The sequence below is a fragment of the Myripristis murdjan genome, chromosome 20 (assembly GCF_902150065.1).
Source record: "Myripristis murdjan chromosome 20, fMyrMur1.1, whole genome shotgun sequence".
Classification (NCBI taxonomy): Eukaryota; Metazoa; Chordata; class Actinopteri; order Holocentriformes; family Holocentridae; genus Myripristis; species Myripristis murdjan.
This window is the reverse complement of record NC_043999.1, coordinates 15505111-15524595: the sequence shown is the minus strand read 5'-3', so window position 1 is coordinate 15524595 and position 19485 is coordinate 15505111. Positions and strand designations below refer to the sequence as shown.

At 42.4% G+C, this 19485-nt stretch overlaps 1 protein-coding gene across 3 annotated transcripts; it reads right to left on the bottom strand.

Moving 5' to 3' along the window:
* Nucleotides 1–1917: 1917 nt before the first annotated feature.
* crispld1a (cysteine-rich secretory protein LCCL domain containing 1a) lies at nt 1918–16745 on the bottom strand. 3 transcript variants are annotated; one of them, XM_030079449.1, is made up of 14 exons: nt 16485–16745; nt 9893–10011; nt 8487–8619; nt 8141–8256; nt 7744–7844; nt 7460–7657; nt 6727–6787; nt 6542–6608; nt 6297–6427; nt 6124–6167; nt 5941–6013; nt 5736–5811; nt 5453–5586; nt 1918–1969 (listed from the first exon to the last, which is right to left on the bottom strand). In XM_030079449.1, the coding sequence occupies exons 1-14, from the start codon at nt 16743–16745 to the stop codon at nt 1918–1920; spliced, it is 1566 nt and encodes a 521-aa protein (XP_029935309.1). The 3 variants fall into 3 exon arrangements, with proteins under 3 accessions (XP_029935309.1, XP_029935310.1, XP_029935311.1); XM_030079450.1 differs by having other exon boundaries at nt 7460–7651; XM_030079451.1 differs by having other exon boundaries at nt 7460–7630.
* Nucleotides 16746–19485: the final 2740 nt, after the last annotated feature.

Here is a 19485-nt window from a genome sequence, read left to right as displayed (position 1 = left end):
TGGCCATACTCTTGAAAAGTCATAGCAAAGTTATTTTTCAAGACTTGCGATTTCATAGGCTGGGATGAAGTAGCACAAGCAAATGGGTGTCTCAGTTATCATCATACTATTTCAGCTTCAGAAAAGTTATGACACACAAACACCCCTTTACCACACATATTTAGGAAGAAATCCAACTGTAAAATACCGGTAAGTCTTAAGCAGGCCATTTGTCAAGTTCTAAAATTAATCCTGCAATTACTGTAAGCTTTGGAACACTGCATTTTGAAACTTTTTTCATTACTTGTGGCTTGTTATTGACAGCAAAGGTGGGAGATGGAAAGAGAGAGTGGCTGTGAAGGACAGGGCAAACAAATCTGCAGCGCAACACTTTCAGTGCTTTTTTAACAGTCAGGTAAAACATTCATATAATTGCTACACTACAAATCGCTTAGTAGGCTTATAGAATGACAAAACATCAGGTATTGACTATAATTGTATGATAAGAAACCCAAGCAGAGGGTATGGTATTCAATATTCAAAATGTACTGAACAATGCAAGCAAGATTTTCTTTTTTCCATATGTGTAGGGACACTCGACAGAGAGTTGTGGTTGTAGTATTTTATTGCAAAATGAAGTTTTCCTAACAAACTGAGGTAGGGAAAATATATGTACTGCACAGAATAACAGAGACAACAATACAGTTCATTGTGCATCGGGAGAGCACCTTGACAGAGAGCTGAATGCTGATACAAATTATCAATAGGCACATTTGTTGCTTTACTATATCACCATTCCCATACAACACTTTATGTTCTGCGATATATTCAATGTGAATGTGCTGATATGAGAAATTACTGCATCATTGTTCCAATACAACCATATGCTCAGTAATGTTCAGAGAAGAGTGCTTATGCTGTAGAAGCCAATACGAGTGTGAAATAAAGCATATATTATATCACCTAGTTATGTTACTGTTTCTCTTTATTACATCATCTAATTTGCAGCTAACGGTTGCATATTATCATTTCTTTTTATCAGTGTCAAATGGAGATCGATCTATATGACCTACAAAAGAGTATTGGACTACAGACATCCAGTAAAATCAGATGCACAATGAAGTCTAGCACATAATCTTGTTGTGAGGATAACAGCTCTAAGGGGATGTGTGTACTTCCCGACCTGCAGGGAGTTTTAACTAAACCACATTATCTGGAAAAAAAAAAAAAAAAAAAAAAAAAAACACATGCGTACACACACATACACACACAAAACATCACACTGGGAACAACAACAGAGAAAAACACATAGCAGCATTCCTTTACAAAACAGAATCATATAAAAATAAATGAATAACAATTTGTTCCCCTATGTTATTTTTAAAAAATGATAACAAAATGTGATAAGATACTTTCCCAGAGCACCCGTAAAAATGTGCCGGACCTGAAACTGTCAAATGGGACAGTCTCACAAACACTGACAATAAAAAATAATAGATTAATCCTTAAGTGCCATTATATTGTTATATCATAGGCTTTCTGTATTTGTAGACAACTATTTGTAGGAAAGGCAAGACACTGGCACAAAAAAAAAAAAAAAAAAAAAAAAAAAAAAGATACTATTGACACATATGTACAAAAATATTAGCAAACTATTCTGAGATATTTACAGTTTATAAAATGAACAATTTCCCACTAAGATGACAAAATGAAAACATATCTCCATGTGAGTGAGTGCTGACATTTTCTTATCGGGCTTGTTATTGTGTGTCAAGTTTTTGTTGCTTGGTTTACGCCGTCATGGAGACGACATCTGACCCCAGGAGTGTAGCAAAGCCAGAAACATTTCAGTCATTGAGTTTGACAACAGGGCTTGATTACCACCTATTCAACAGCCCAACCGCGCCTGGTGTTTGGTGAAGCCGCCCTCTGGGGCACTCAAATCACAGCGAACACCCGGAACGCCTTCCCTCCAGGAGGGTTCTGGAGGCTGCAGGGAACAGAACAAGAGCGAGTCAGCCTGGGTGCGGCATGTGTCACATACAGAACATCTCCCAGCCTTTTACAGAGACACGCAGATGACAGATACACACAAACAGATAGACTTCAGGTTTTACAGAGAAGCGTCCACATCAGTATGTGGCCAAACACTCTGCTGACAGATGGGACACAAACAGGTAGGGGCTGAGGCTCCCTCAGCAAACAGATAAACCTCCATTTTTACACAAACACAGTGGACTTCACGTGTTAATCCAACAAAGATGGACACGATGTGAAGTGAAAAGAGACAGATAAATGACAGGCGGATACTAACAGACGTCAGGCATCTCAGCGGTGTGACAAAGATAAATGCAGTGGAGAGAGACAAGGAGACAAGGAAAGAGACAGAAAAAGGAGAAGGAGAGGCCACAGAATGAATCAATGAGTATGTGTGTGTGGGTGTGTGGGTGTGTGTGCGTGTGTGTGTGTGTGCAGCTGGCACACTTGTGAATGGGCAGTCCCTCCGTCCTCCACATAGGTTATATTCACAACACTCATTCTGCAGGACAATCCAAAGTCAGTCTAATTTACTGTTTATAAAAAGAAGGAAAAAGAAAGTGGAACAGCCTACACAGTATGTGGGTCGCTTTTAGCCTTTAACAGAGCCTAGTACAAACCTATACCTTTAATGCTGTTAGAAACTGGTACAGCCAGTTGCATGCTCTCACTTTATTAGGGTCAGCCTCACAGGCAGTCCTTTTCTAAGCAACTGCAAGCTCCCTTCATTGTGAACAGTTGAATCCTTCCCATTTAATTCTCCTTTCAAACACTGGGAATTCATTGCATGGGGAGAAGTTTGAACTACACAGCGAAAATGATTACTTGAATCAAAAAATTCAATATATTCTTAATCTCTCCAAACTGACTTGGCATCTCGAATGAATGACAGTGAAATAATGGCTATAATGACAAATACCTACTTGATCATTGTAGCTTTAGCCTCATAAGTCTTTGCCTCCCTAATGCCAAAGTCCTTGCTAAAATCTTGGCTTGCAGGTTGGAATCCATCCTGCCAGAAATAATTTGCATGGACCTCAAAATGGGCCTCATTAAATATAGAGCGGCCTTCTTCAATATTAGACTGGTGTTGCACGTACTCATCTCCTGATTCTCACAAGGCAGAGATCCTCATCCCTCTCGACACAGAAAATGCATCTGACCGTGTAGAGTGGGACAACCCCATTATACTCTGCACAGACTTGTATTTGGTGAGAGCATTTTTGCCTGGGTTTGGCTTCTATACACTTCTCCACGAGCCTCCATACAGACCAGAGATGCCTCTTCTCCATATTTTGTTGAAACATGAGGTGAAACTGGTGCCTACATCACCCCTCGTCTTTGCTTCAGATATGAAGCCCTCACCATAGCAATAAATGTCGTTGAAACTGCGTCAGGCATAAGTGTGAGGGAGGGTGGAACAAAATATATTTTTTATATCCCCAATGTAGCACTCTTTAGTTCTGAACCTGCCACTTCCCCGCCCCAGGTCTTCCATTTTATAAGCCATGTTGGCCCTGGGCATAAGTTTGATACTAACAATCAGTGAAGTGTTCCCTCTAAATTTGGCTGTCAGGGACTCCCCTCCTACTTCAGCCACCCCTTGTTAACAGGCAGCAAGTGAATTTAAGAGCCTTGGGAGCAACATCACATGAAGGTTTGCTGAATTTCATTCGTATAACATTTTAAAGCAATAGGCCGAGCTATATTTTCATTTATATGGAACGAATGTTCAGCTAAAATCCAAAAATCTCTCCTACAAAGTTCAAATCCTTCAGGATGCTAAGCCCTCCCTGATTTTCAGGAGTGTTGCTGGGCAGCAAATATTCAAAATCTTCTAATCTTAAATTGGCACCATGGTCACTGTGGCCTCAGTAACTGGTTCCTGCATGGATTCAGACAGAGGAAGCCTCTTGTAAATCCTTATCTCTAACTGCCCTATTATGTTCTCCACTGTCATTGTGCCTCTCCTATCTAAGTAATGACCCACTCCATAGCTGGAGACAGTTCAGAGGTCGTTTTGAGTTCCATGTAATTTCTGTACACTCCTCCTGTAACAACAGGCTGGCTTACCTTCATTCCTTACATGATAATACATCTAGAATATGGACCAGAGTGAGGATAAAGTTATGTGAGTGTCTGTATAGAAAACACATTCGCCTCCTTATCCCAGTTGCCACTGCAATTTATCTCACCTCACCTTTTCAGATATTTTTAAATTTGTGAAAAACTTCCACCTAAAATGAGGCTTGACAGCGCTCTATAGGCTAGTGTCAGAAGGGAAAGCAGTAGTCTCTATTCTGCATGATGATTTTCAATTCCATGCCCTCCCCAGTGTGGTGGGAGACTGGCTTGGGCTATGTGTTTTCAGAAGAAAAATGAGATCTTAGCCAGAATCCATTGATCCTCCATCTGTGTCTGCCACAACCTTATCCAACTTAAGTTCATCCACCATACCTATTGGACCAAACGTAAGCTGTCAAAAATTAAACTTGATATTGATCCCCTGTGTGATAGATATAAGCGAGCCTTTTTGTCCATAATGCATGTGTCTTGGCTTTGCCGTGCACTGCATTCCTTATGGAAGTCTTTTTTTTTTCTTCTTTATTTGAGGCACTAGGTAAAGACATAGGCCCTCGTCCACCAGTTGCCCTTTTCAGCCTACCACCAAACAACACATCCAGTCTCACATCGTTATTGTTTTTTAAACTAAGTGTGCTAATCCACCCTATACAATTTCTGAGAGATCTAATGAGCTGCCTGCATCTTGAAAAGATTAGGTACACAAGGGAGAGCAGAGAGGATAAATTTGTCTCTACCTGTGAGATATTTATTTCTCACTTGTCTTCATCAAACCCTGGTGACTAGACCCCTTTTGCATTCCTCCCAAGTTTTAAGTCAGACTGCTGACATGCCCATTATTCACCCTGAACAACTATTTCCATCAATGCATTACTTTTAGATTCAGGTTTTTTATTTTCTATTTATTCTGTCTCTTTCATTGCAACTGAGGATTTTCTGTTATTACCATTACAATAACTTATTTTCTACCTTTAAGGCACAACATTTTTGCTGTGATGAAGCGGTGGGTATGGAGTTTCAAATGTGAATTTCCTATATCGTGTGGTTATTTTCCTACATTTACTCTGAAGGCAATAATAGTATTTTTTTTTTTTTTAATGGATATGGCCCCTAAACTGTTCATCCAATATGAATGAAAATGCCCTAAATCTGTCCATGGCCATTTAAAGTGTCCCAGTATTGTGTGAAGCTTCATTTCAGCCTATGTTAAAAAGCATTTTATTCTTAGTTTTCTCTCTGGGGGGGTTGTTTTTCTAAATTTCCCCCAGAGGGTTTAACTAACTGTGCCTCTGACGTAAACTAGCCACTCAGGTCAGCTTAGCTACTAGCAGATTAGCCACGCGCCATCCCGTACCTCTCGGAGAAAATGCCGTTTTGGTACGAGGCAATGTACTGTTTCCGCTTGTCCACCGGCATCACATCGATGTAACCACCCACATCGTTCCTGATCACTCCAGCGTGGACCGCTGCCCGGCAGATACTGGATTTCTGCAGAGGCACGTGGTGGAAAAGAAAAAGTGTGAGAGATGCTGATTCAGTTATGAGACCACCACACTAGCTCTGTATAATGGGAAAAAATAAGATAACCCTAATGGCGAATAGGTTTAACCTATTAAAGTTCATAAAGAAGGACTTACATCAGAGTATATTCTGGTGCCAATTACTCGGGATATCTGAGGATTCTCTTCAATACAGTTTCTTGGGCAGTATAATCTGAAAAGAGAGCAGGTAGAAGTGTGTGATGAGAGGCAAAAAGATGACGTTGGGTTCAAAACTTAAAAAAGAGACTGGAATACAGGCAGGCAATCATGTAGGCTGTTAATCAAAGAGTCAGGCTCTTACCTTGGACAATGCTTTACAGGCCTTTGGTATGGACACAGCTGTGCAACTGTGGTGTCACATGTGATGGCTTTCACTGTGAGAGTGAAACATTTTCTATGTCAACCAACACAATTTCAACACAGCATGTGTAATTCAATATTAAATGTTGCATAACTAGGTCTACAGTGTAACTGTTATACCAACCTGTTACTCTGGAGACGATGAAGGCATTAGCACTCTGATATTTCCTGTCAAGACAGACAAGACACAACACAAGAGTATGTTCAGTTCGTGGTCATTTTACACAGACTTTACTGATATGGCTCTTTCATCTGTATAATTTTGTGGCAATGGCCTCACAAATGTCACGCCCATACCCTACAGACTGGACTCCATTCTTGTTGGATTTGATGAAGAAGTCCTTTCTTCCTTGTCTCGTTACATCCAACCAACCTCCATCATTGTCTATGACACCGGCGTGTAGGCCAGCTCTGCACACACTAGATTGCTGCAAAAATCAAGAAGAACAAGGGAAATAAGTTGGAACCGGACTGTCTCACACCCCACATAGTCTGGATTACTCAACACACAGATCAATGCATCAGTTTAAAAGTGTACTCACCATTTCATAGTACACAGTTCCAACTACTTTTCCTGTAGCATCTAGGCATCCAGCTGGGCATTCATACCTGTAGATGAATACAAAACACATGTTGTTATATTTCACCTTGAAAAATAACTCTGAAGTGATCAAGTCTGTTCATCTATGTGTTGTGGTGATCACATCACATTTCATCCTTGCTGTACCTATTGCACGGTGTTCCTTTACACTGATCTCGTAGCTTGGTGTCGCAGGTCACAAACTGAGCTGAAACACATGTACATAAACACATTTTAGCGCAGGTACTAACATGCAGTGACGGGCTGACGCCTTGTTTCTGAAAGCCTCAGTTGAGTGAAGACTATTCTTGTGATACTTTAAGAAGCAAAGAGAGTAATTCCTGCAGGAGGGTTCAGGGTGGTCAGCAGTACTAGCGGCACTGTCTCAGCTTACAAGCCCAGGCCCCTTGCACTGGAGAGAGGAAGCCATTTAAAAACCACAGCCAGCCCCTCTCACCCCTCAACCCTTCTCAGCCGGCCAAAAGCAAACACACACTCAGGAGATCACGCTAAAATAGAACTCTGCACCCTCCCTGCTCCAAAGAGTGACTTGCAATATTAAGTACACTTCAAAAACTGTCAGGGCTAATCAGGGAGTTGACAGATAAAGGCTGCAGAGCATCAAGGCAATTTGAGATAAATTGCAAGAAAAATGTTTCCGTTCGAGGCCTCTTTTTTTTTTCACTCACGCATTTTTGCTTGATCAACAATAACGGCCGAGCTATTCACAAATTCCACGGTTTTGACCTGATTTTGAAAAACTGTTTCCCATACTGTATTCCCTCCTATACCCTGTGCCTCCCGCCCCTTAAACCAGATCCTACACCCACTATTTTAAAATGAAACTAGATACAGAATAAACAGTTAAATGGCAGCTTACACATCTGCTGTGTGTTGACCACTTCATTCTTTTCCTCTGTGGGGGGCTTGGTGGGGGCTGGGGTAGGAAGACTGGGAGGCTCAAACTTCTCTGGCTTGGGGGCCCGGGGCCGGGGCTTCTGCGGGGTACGAGGGGCTTCTGGCTCTATGAAGTTGTTTTCTTCCGTTTCCTCTTGAGTGTGCGAGCCATCATCTTCAAGTAAAGTTACCATGTTAGTCTGTTGAACATGTTTGCTCTGTCTTTCTCTATTTCACTTTCTCTCACACACATGCACAAACACATACCTTTGTAGCAGAGGTTGTCTTTGCATCTTCCTCCATAGCTGGGGGGACAAGCGGAGCAAGGTGTTCCATGCTTGTAAGGGGCATAGCCCCACCAGTTTCCCCTGTTCAGGTCAAACAATATGTGAATGGACTGCACATAGCGTGTAAAGAATAAACAAAACTGACAACAGTCACAAGTATCTGCTGCTTTCATTTGTCATAGCTCATTTTGCACGCCAACTAAGAGGCGTTCAGTTAAATTAAACTGAGAGATGCATTATATATATGAATGAAAACAATTCATTCAGTAGCAAATGTACTGACACATTTAGAATGACACCAATGGAAGATTTGTTTCTCTTGCGGCCTGTTTAATCAGTCGTGTAGCTTTCATTTACTTCAAAACAAATGTGCTTACTTTGGCGAGTAGTTGCAGACAAGATAGACAGCCTTGGCCCAAATCTGCCCCCACACATTCATGTTGTAACACAGGTTGATGGCGCAGCCTATACGACTGCTGGTGGCCCACACCAGCTGCACGGGCGATGACAGAAAGACAAGACAGAACATCAAACAAGCATTCACCACAAAGCCTTTTATCATAGAAGGACCTTTTTTTCATTCACGCTTTCATAAAACACTGTTTTTTGTGTGCTGTTTTTGTGCAAACACTGTTTCAGGTAAAGTGTCCTTGAGTATCTTGAAAACAGCATGCATTATTCTTCTGATTGTCCTCAGTAATGGTGTGCTCCGTGCCTAGCTACCTGTGTGTAATGAGTGCAGACCGGGCCGGAGCATCTGAATGGGCAGTAGGGGTTACACTCCTGGGGGTAAGGGAAGGAGTAGTCTTTCACCTCATCATACCAGGCCTGCACATGGAATGTAGGTGGACGATACCTGGAGAGATGAGCAAGAACAGAAATGACTGCCATGTCCAAAACATCATAGCAATAACCCCCTCGGTACATCTATATTGCTGTGGGAGCTTGCATTATGCATTAAGGCCATGATCTGTTTACTTATCAGCAGCGACTGCAAAAGAGATGATTTTTCTATCCGCCTCCACCATGGCTGAATCGATGTGCAGGTAAATAAATGCATTACCGATATTAACATGAATATACAGCCCCGGTTGGACCTTTAAGTCTCGCAAAAGGAATCAAAGAATGTCTGCTTAGTCGTGCAATCAGCTGCTAAACATGCAAATTGTAAAGCAATATACATACACTAAATCACAAGGTTTATGGTAATGTATTTCAAAATGTGTTTAGCGGCACAGGTGACTGCTGTATTTGGTTAAGGACGTGGGAGATAAGCACAGCAAATACAGCGAGCTGGTCCATATTGCAAAATAATCCTGACAGCATGTTTCATGATCCCAGCTTGATTTAAAATGACCCCCTCCCCCCCCACAAACAAGGCAGACTGCAACCATGGAAACGCCTGACACTACCACCCATGGGCAATGTTATCAATGCTTATCAATGTAAACAAATTGCATGAGATTGTCGTTCAGCCTCTAACCAGCAATAAAAAGTTCTGTGTTCTCAGAATAAATGAAATGTAGAACTGGAAAAGTCCTTCACGGCTGCAGCCTCGGTTAGCTGAGTGTTTGCCTCTCTAACCGAGGAGGAGCATCTTATTGGCACAGGTGTTGCTCATTAATTTGATTATAAACTGATTGCAGAGCGATGTGATTAAATGTGAAACAGCGGGCTGTTAGTCACAAATATCAGCCCTCAGATTAGGCTGATTGGCCGATCAAAGCTAAGTATTCAAAAAAGCCATGTGATGACTTTTTTTTTTTTTTAACCCTCTAAAACATAAACGCTTCACTGGCATACTAAAATTGCCTTTATTTCTTCAATCAATCAATCAATTTTTTTTAATCTAACAAAAAATAACCACAAAAGTAATATTTTTAACAGTACAAAAGTGACAAAAAATATTTTTAAAAAATGAAACAAATAAAAGGTTTTTTTAGAAGTATAAAAATGTTAAATAATATATTTAGTATTTAAAATATGTGTATATTGCTACGAGTCTGTACTTTCCAATCCAGAAAAAAAAGCATCTCCATAGGTCAAAGTAGGAATTGTTAAATATTTTTGTTAACAATTTAATTTGGGTGTCAGAGTGATTAAAAACGTTGCATATGCAAGTGGTCTACCTTCCCCAGTGGGCGCCCAGGTTCTGTCCTATCTGGGGCAATAATCCGGCAGGGCCATGCTCCCACAGGCAGGTCTCTGCCCACTCCTCAGCCGTCCGCTCCAGCTCTGTGTCCCACACCTGCACAGGAGAGGAGGGGGACAAACTCTATTTTAGACACCGACTATTGGTACAGCTTTCTTATGGACCCTGTGCGTCCAACAGTGATTAAGAGATAAATTCCTGGAGATCAGCGATACAGATCTGCTGAAATCTGCAAATGGGTCACACTGCATAAGAGAGTTAGGTCATAAAACATCTTGTAGCTAAAGATATTCACTGCTGTGGAGAAATCGGTCGCCTGTGAATGATGCAGTCTGACAAAAGGGACTGGGTGCTATTCAAACACATGCCAGTGTTACTGTTCTGTATTATAATAGGGCTTGGGCTGCTATATCAAAATAGAAAATAGACTGACCTCTAAACTAAGTGCTGAAGTATGCTGATGTGTTGCTGCTGTCGCACAGAGAGCTTTTTTGAGTCTCTGATTGCAGCTCAGCTGGGTTGACCTGGATGCCTTTTCCCTAAAGATTGGGGGCTATTCAAAAAATGCAAAAGCATGGACTGTTTTTCCTTAAGTAATACCTTCCATATGTGTCTCTCGAGGCGTCTGGGTGCAAGCCTTTGTTTCGTTTTACCTCTCTCTGAATTGCCCTCTCAGTCAAGTTTGGCTCTGGTTGGATACTAAAGGATCATATTGCCATTCTGGGGTTTTCTGGGAATGCAAAGAGTGTCCTTCCTCTCTGCTGACCTACATTCTGGTCTTCCATAAAAAAGTTAGAATAACACCAGCTGTAATTCTTTTGAAGGATGCTGTGTGTTTAATTGCACACCTTCACTCTCACCATGTGGGATATCTAACATTGGGGGTTTGTATGAGTGTGTTAGTGTCTTTGTGTCTATGTGTGCATGTATGTGTGTTTGTGTGTGTGCATTAGTATACTAGTGAAGGTGTCAGATGTTTTCACATTTCACACATTGGGCCCTGGAAGTCATAGCTTACCCTCACTGAAATCTCATCCAATAACAGACCCTAAAATATCCCCTCCCTCCTCTTCCACCACCTCCTCAATGTCCGTCACCTACTTCAGTCCCCCAAGAAACAACTGCTGCTCTCTGCATTACTCCTGAAACACACACCTGCCTAGCAACAGGATGTCTGGCAGCCCAGCAAATTAACTCTTCCAGCAGGTTCCTCTGCTCTTTCTGGGAATCCTGTTAGCTGCTGAGTGGAGCTGTTTCTCGAAATCAGCAGCACTAAGGTAATGGCTGACTCTGCCGTGATTACATATCAGCTTCCCGGACACACAAAGACTTGTAAAAATGTTACATAATTGTCATACAAATAAACCATTGTCGTTGTATTATGGTGGTGTGGAGTGTAGTTTTCATGGGCACTCTGCACCTGTGTAGCTGGAGTGCACCAATGTTAAGGAAACCTGGCCTATAATCTCTCTTGCGCAATAAGGCGAAGTGATGACTGAAAGACGCTTGGCCAGCTAGAAAATGTTTATAAAATTGACTGAAGCTTCAATTTGTTTTTATTAAACTCCATCCCAGCTTAGAAAATTAACTCTGTTGGCCCTGAGATGCAAAAACAATTACTGTATTGGTTTACCTTGGCAGGTGAGTGTTGTAAAAATGAATGAGTAAGCCCTGGTTATCCCTGTTTGCCCCCATTTAGTGGCTATCAGGCTAATGACACCGAACCACAGATGTCAGAGAAATTTAAGCCTGGTCATCATTAGCTGAGTGGGACTGCCGAAGAAAACCACTCAGTTATAACCTTGATATCCAACCATGTCATTTTCCTCCTTCGATTTTTTTGACAAGTAGCCTTGCACCAAAAAGTAATCAATGTGTTTACACTGATAAGCAGACTGAAACACATTACAGATGAGCTGTGGTAATTGCTATAAGATCTGTGAACCACAGCACAATTTTATGCTTGGAACAAGGTCAGCGCACTGTTGTTGGCCATTAATAAATGATTATGGTTCGGAAAATGTTTGAGCATGGCCACAACTGGGATTCAGGCCAGCAGTGACCAAAACCCTGGTTAAAGCATGTTGAGGGGGGAAAAAAAGAGTTGCTGAATATGGTTTGTATCAAAATGGGATGATTTGTGCTGTTCTTAAAGAATGTCTTTCATAATGCAACCGGCAACCTGCCAGCCAAGGAAATCATCTAATCTCCCTCAGATGTTAAAACTCACAGTAAAAGCAGGCTCAGAAACTGTTGACCGAGACACATATTTCTAAGCTGTTGAATCTGGTACATAGCGCAGCCTGCTTGTCAAGCTGCTGTTGTTTGCACAGTGAGCGCAGCAGGGGAGGCCTCATAACCCAGACCCCCCCCCCCCCCCCCCCCCCCCCCCCCCCCAACCGCACTTCTGCTGGGGCCCGTAAAGAAAAACACCTCCCCTGCTAAAGTCTTTCAGCGCTGCACACACTGCATTGTTTATTTCGCTTAACACCTCATTTGCGGCCAGTTTTTTTTTTCTTCCTTGGTCATCTGGTTGCATTCCAGAGGGTACAGCAGGGTAAACTTCCTCTGCAGTTTTGGGTTTTCCTGTTCATAGTCAATTGTGCATGCAGAGAAATAATAAAAAACTGGGAGACAGATATGGGAGTTGGAGAAAGTGAGTGAGAAAAAAAAAGGCAGAGATAAATAAAAGAGTACACCGGAGTGAGGATGGGCGGGAAGTGGAGATAAGTCTGTGTGAGAGAAAAAGAAGAGTGGGTGATGGAATAAAAAGCTCGCAAATAGGAAAACAGAGATAGAGAACAATGTTGTTATGATATGAAGGAGAAGTGTGGCTGTATGCATCTGCATGTGTTTGCGTGCATATGTGTGCATGTTTCTGTTGAAATGACTGTCCAAAATAACCAGTTCTGTTCCCACAGTAACAGCGCAGTGTTACTTGCTATTTTCCATTTTTCACGCTGAGCATTCCAGCCCACATCAACTCATATCAGAGGCCCTGCAGCTGACCATTGTTTAAATTCTGTCAGCCAGACACTCCCATTATCTTCCTATCATGATGTTATAACAGTAACACGGTTTGACCACCACAGCATAGAAACGCGTGGCAGGATCCAAATTAACTTTCAAATAGTGGACAGATAGTAGGGTTACACTCATAAATTGCTTAGCAATTTTATTAAAATATATATATATATATGTATATATCAGAATAAATTAAAATTTCTTTGCATTTTTAACTTATTTATCCATTCATTAATTTATAGTTGTTTAATAATGATTCTGTGATCTAGACAACCTTGTTAAATTAGTCATTAAAGGGCAGTAATCTATGTTTTTCTTACAAGGGAATCAGAAGTTTGGATCACCCAGGTAAGAAGGACCAGTTCACCCAGCATACAAAGATATATATTCCCACTTAACCCACTTAACCCTTGTGCAATCTAGCCATCCAGATAGTTTGTGTGAGATTTGGTGAGGCTTCCAGTCTGTCTCCTGGTACTCAAATACAATGGGAATGGATGGGTATTCTTTTTTTTGTAGCCATCAAAAATTTACATGCAAAAAACTCAGGAGCAACAGCTCCTTCCAAAAACAGTGGCATGGATACACAGCACAACCTACAGTCTTCAGGGGCGGAGAGTTTTGTTGGCAACAATTTCCTGCACAACATCAGCAAACTGTATCTATCTGCCTCTAATTGGTGCTTGCCAGTAGTCTTGTGCTGGGAGAGTGGAAAATCGCGTCAGACTGAATCCTTGCCAATTCATGCAGAAACTATCTAGTTGAACACACTGTACTAGATTGTGTTTTGGGTGAACTGTTTCTTTAAGGCGCTGCAAACGCTAAAAGAACTAGGTTTAAATTGAGTGATTTGGTGTCCCATAAAGCTCTAAGTTCTGTTTCAGAGACCTGTCCAGCCCCACCATGAATTAAACTGTTGGGTAAAGTTGAGTCGTTTCATGCGTGTAGCCATAATCAAAGACACAGTGATCATAAACACACCCAAATGTAAAGATTTTGAATATTGGTGTAAAATATCAGCTATGGACAGCTACTATATTAAAATGGTATTGGTATCAACTTTCACAAACCCACCAGATGACTGCTCTGATCCAAGAACCCCACCTATCACGTACACCAGGGATGTAAAAACAAACAGAACAAAAATAATATTTGACCAACACATGCTGCAGATCCATGTGTGCACAACTCTGAGTCACCCTGAACAGAAAGATTTGAGTGCAGCTTTATCTTTAAAACCTCGAGCATCGCCACCACCACCTTCAGAAGTATGTGGTGCCCAGCCAAGCCTGGGTAAACATCAAGGCAGGGACGGCCCTTTTCTCCCAAGATGCCATCTGTTTGTCTTACAGTGCTTCAAACGCTGACACTTCTCTGTTTATATCCACGACCATGGGGTCAACATTTCAGTGAGAGGCAACACCTTCTGTCACCTGCTGAGGCTGCTGGGTGGGAAGGTAGCCTTGTGGATCGCTACGGAGTGTGAATGCTTATCCGGGGAATTTTTGGGCCGCTGTGTTGGATAATGACAGAATGAGAACGGAGCCACAGGGATAAAGGAGACTGAGGTTGAGGGAGTCACAGAGGGCGAGGGAGTGAGTGAGGGCGAGGGAGGGAAAGGGGGGAGATAAAGGGAAAGGGAGGGATTTGGACTGATGTTATCTGCGAGACTTGCTGTTATGATTACCAGAGAGGGTCAGTCGGGTTGTGGTTTAATACCGTAGCGGACAATAACAGAACTGATTGATTCATGGGTGTATATGCACATACAGATGTGTGTGTGTGTGTGCGTGTGTGCGTCTGTATGCAAGAGTGTGTAGAGAGAGCAGCAGAGCACATCCATGAAGTCTTCCAGTACAGTGAAGCTGTGACGGTTTCTGAGAGGTGACGGCAGCACAATACAGAGGAAGGGGAAAAGCAGAGTGACAGGGAAAGAGCACTCCTCAACGTGATGTGTAGAAAAACAGTGAAAATCTACTTCATGTGAGGCTTCAGCAGTATCTACTCTGCTCCTAACTTGAAATATATTGGCATCTGCTGAATTACAAATCAGATTTCAGCACTTATCCTTACAAGGCATTTTCTCTTCCTACTTTATATCCTCCCCATATGTCTCCATCTTTCTTTTCTCATTCTGTCCTTCAATTTTTATTTTGCCTCCGCCTTATTCAACCTCCTCATCAACATAACGTTTCAATGATTCTGGCACCTGTTTTGCTATTCTGCCTCTCCCTAACTCCATGCATACCACTCCCTGGCAAATCTCCTTTATCATTATTACAACTCTATAATTATTTATCTTTCTCCCTGACTCTTGCTCTCTCTTTCTCTCTTTCCCTCACCTCAGGTCCTCTTGTTGCATGCCTCTCTGTATTTCACCCCTGGGTGCCCCTGCAGCTAAAAAAGCCAGGCAACTGTAACAGGAGACAGTAGAAAGGAGCTGTGCGCTGCTGGCTCAGCACTTCTTCACTAGAGCGTGCCTCAACCAAGAGCCTGCCAGCCGGAGCGGTGCTTTCACACACACAGGCATGCAAATGCACCCCCCATCACATGGAAACACACACATACAAAACCGCACACACACACACGCACTCCCACAAGGGGTCCTCAAGTCCAAACTCTCAATTATACAATTACACAGCCCAGCAATTGCCCCCAGCAGGAACTGTTTATTTGCCTTTGCCCTGGAATAATACTGCCTTTTGTTCTGTCGTTCTTTAAGTGGAGATGAAAGAATGATAAAACCTCATTACCTTCTGCACACTGTATTGATTTTTAACCTCCAGAGTACTGTTGGTGGCAATGCACTGTAGCGGTCAGGCAGTGGGACACAGTACGTACACATGCAGTACACCTGGAGGAGTTCCAGATGGCTGTCTTTGGAGCATTGACTAACGTAAGGCCACTGAATACTAGTGTGTGTATGTGTGTGTGTGTGTGTGTGTGTGTGTGTGTGTGTGTGTGTGTGTGCGCGCACGAGTGTGTGTGAGCACACGCAGGGGGCAGCTGGTAAAACAAGCCACAGGGCTGTGCTCTGATTCTAATTGCACTGTGAAAAGTGATCTGGCACTGTACACACACGTGACGGCCAAAGTATAAAGTCAAACAAATCTCTTTGCATGAGTAAAAAGCGCAACGGTAATGTGATCACTGGTGAGTTAGCGGAATTCTCTTCTGGCAAAACAACCGTAGTCACGTGGGTACGGATTTGTTTGGGGGTCCCGTAACTGAAGGTGCTTGGATGCAGGCATGCTTGAGATGGAGCCAAGTGGGACAAGAGCCAGCCAGTCTGGTGACTGGGTCACTTCGCTAAGCTATATGCCCTACAACTCTGCAAGACTCTTAGGGAGTTCAGGATGGGGTTGAAGCTTTGTTAGCAAGTATTTCGGCACCAACAAACTGCATGGGGGTACATTGTGCAGTGTTGTACTACTTAATACAGATAAATCCCATAAGTCATCCTATGATCACAGCAACAACAAAACACTTATGGCACACACACAGACATATGCACAGAAAACACATCGGCGTCTTCACCCCCCTACCATGTACTCCATGTTGGAAGCTGGAGGGTAGACCTGGCCTCGGAGCTTGTTGTGAAGGTCCAGGATGAGCTGAGCATCACTGTCAGTGATGGCCCTCTTCCCTCTCTGCTTGGCCTTCCACCAGTCCCCATCTTCATCCAGATACTTGTCGAGAAACTGACCCATGCCTGTGGAGTTTTGAAGCATCACCATGGAAACAGCACTCTGGAGCACCAGGAGCAGGGACACGCCCCTCAGCCAGGCCCGGGCCACACACCTCATCCTGATAAGTGACTGCTAGTGATCCTCTCAACTCGGCCAGGACAGGACGGGATGGGATGGAATGGGAAGGGGTGGGATGGGATGGGGAGCGTGCCAGCACAGAAAGACACTCTTCTCTCTTCTGCAGCGCGAGCTGGCAAAGGAAGCCAGTAAAGAGAGCAAAACAGGATCATTGGCGAGGGCTTGGAATTGGTGTTCTGTATCAAATTTGCTGAATAACTTGGGTCAATATTGAACTTGGTGAGGACAGTGCATTGGACCGCAGAGCTATTGGCTTGCAGACACTGCTGGTTTGGTGCAGTGCCACGGGTAACCTCATGGGGTTCACTGGGGATAAGTTGGCAAGCTAAGGATAACTTGTTGCTGATTGAATGGAAGAAACCAGTACTTGTGCAGATCAAGTCCTTGAACTTTAACCACTTTTTCCCCAAAAAATGCAACAATGGTGAGAAATGTGCAGAGCTGTTGAAAAAGTCATTCAAGTTCAAGGCAGATCAGGAAATTAAGTTGCAAGAAAAGACACTTTATGTCTACCTATGTGCAAAGAAAAAATATATATGTGTCTACTGCATTGTATGTAGCACAATATGCACTTGCAAGACAAGCTGAATTTTTGCAATTAGTTATGCATGGCACAATATTGACAAAGGCTGATGTACTGATATCAAACTTAATGGCAAATAAATTTTAGTACTGTATACTGAAAAAGACATGGACTAGTGTGATTTAATGTAGACTTTGGCAAATTATTTACCTTTAGTCAACTGGAACGGTGCCCAAACGCTTCTGGAGATCCTGACAGAGATCTGGCTAAGTCAAAACTTATGCAGTATTAAAAATTCCACTTTCAAAGTAGTTTGGAGAGCTCAGGTGAACTGCTGTTGACGCTTGACGGCTGCAGATGAGTCAAAGTCTCAGACACAACACGCCAGATTCACTCCGTTTTCCTCAGATGGAGAGTGGGTCTTCCTTCTGTCGGGATTCTTGCACCAAAGCCGCTAAAGCATCACTTGTCCACATTTTATCCTCAACTTGGCTGAGCTGTGGAGAGACGCCCCTAACCCCGCCTATTCAAAGTTTGGAAACAACCCACTCGTTCATGCCAAGGTCTTTGTGCGCGCACCGGGGCCGTGCGTGTATATAATGTAAGCAAAATCCCTTTTCCCCCAAACATTGTGCTCAGAAACTTAAACTTGAGACCTTATGTCATTGTAAAATACAGTGAGTCACTCTCCCCAAGCGAAAATTCACTAATGTCATATAATAACCCTATAGGGACTTGCAGTCTATGATATTTGATCCCCTATAATAATCATATAATAATCATGTAAGCGCTAGAGTGTGTCGGCAGTACTCAGTACTGAGTTTATTGTGACTTTTTGTGTCTTCTAATCACTTCAGACAATTTATAAAGTCCCTCAACACCGTTCTTTTCCTGTGACTCTTGTATGCTTCTATTATTATAGGATTACTTTAATTCTTTTTATAAGGGTTCATCCTGAGAATGACGTCTTCCAAGCGACTGCCGTGCTGACTGCCTGCTGTTTGCCTTGTGAAATATTGATTTACGTTGAAAAGACTTCTCTTGCCTTTTCTTCTCCTTTAGATTAATTACGAATAACAGTGAACCAAATGCTGTGCCTCCGTGGGGCCAGACAGCAATTTGGACTCATTCTCTGGAGTCTAACAGTTCACAGGTGATTCCTCAGGGGGACTAAAACACAAAACAAGTCTCTGTTCATTTAAAACCCGGGCTTGTCGTCACTGTTTCCTTTCTACTAAACACTTCAAATTCCATAGTGGAAACAGGCAGTTTGAGTCTTTTGTCATCTGGTCATTTTCAGTGGTAGTTGTGGCACATGTGGAAACAGTAGCTAATCACCATGGCCTCAGTGTGTGTGCCCCCCTGTGTAGACTTTCCACATAGAGACACAATCTTCTTGTGTTTTACCTGACAAACATAATAAACCAAACACTGGCCAAACCATCCATATGCCAACAACAAACAGATGCCTTGTATCTTTTTTTCCAGTGGGGTGTATGGGATCTCTGCGTTACCATGGCAGCCTGATGTTGTTTCGCCTTAGTCATCAGGTGAGTCAGGGGCTAAACTGACTATTTGAGAGGCAGTGGGTGAACAGCTCAGTCACTGAATTACGGGGGGAAATGTTTTGCTACCAAATTATGGTAAGAATGTAGATCCAGAGTCACTTTAAACTTCATGTATCAAATTTCATATTCAACATGTTCCATGGAAGCTGGTGACTCAAAGAGAACATAAAGCTGAGTAAATTGTAAGGCGGCCCAAAAATATATGGCAATAGAGTGCACCATGGAATCTACTTTTTAAAGAAAAAGGATTGAAAATTTGGCAGTATTAGCTCACCTATCCTGCAGGCCAGTGGTTGTAAAATGGGGTGCAGGGACCCCCAGGATCCTTTTGAAAAATGAGGAATAGTTTAATTCCATTGTTGAAGTTGTTACGATACATTAAACTGTATTGACACATTATTAGTTTAAATGTGTTTAATCCCACCACTTTGAATTTATTTTTCAGTATTTCAGTATGACGTATAAACAATTTGCAATAATACTTAATGCAAATCAAAATCTCTATTTTTATCAGTTTCTTATCAAGGTTGAAAACCCCTGCTGTAGACCAACCTGATTTTCCAGGAAAGTGATACGATGTAGTATAAACTGCCACAAACTGTACATCTGTATAAAATCCTCTTTCAGT

Excerpts from the sequence above, each read along its gene's own strand:
- crispld1a (XM_030079449.1), bottom strand. The coding sequence starts at position 16,745 with ATGAGGTGTGTGGCCCGGGCCTGGCTGAGGGGCGTGTCCCTGCTCCTG. Across the intron at positions 7,658-7,743 it reads AGACAACCTCTGCTACAAAG|TTGAAGATGATGGCTCGCAC; the intron begins GTATGTGTTTGT and ends TGGTAACTTTAC. Across the intron at positions 6,168-6,296 it reads AATGGAGTCCAGTCTGTAGG|GAAATATCAGAGTGCTAATG; the intron begins GTATGGGCGTGA and ends CTGTCTTGACAG.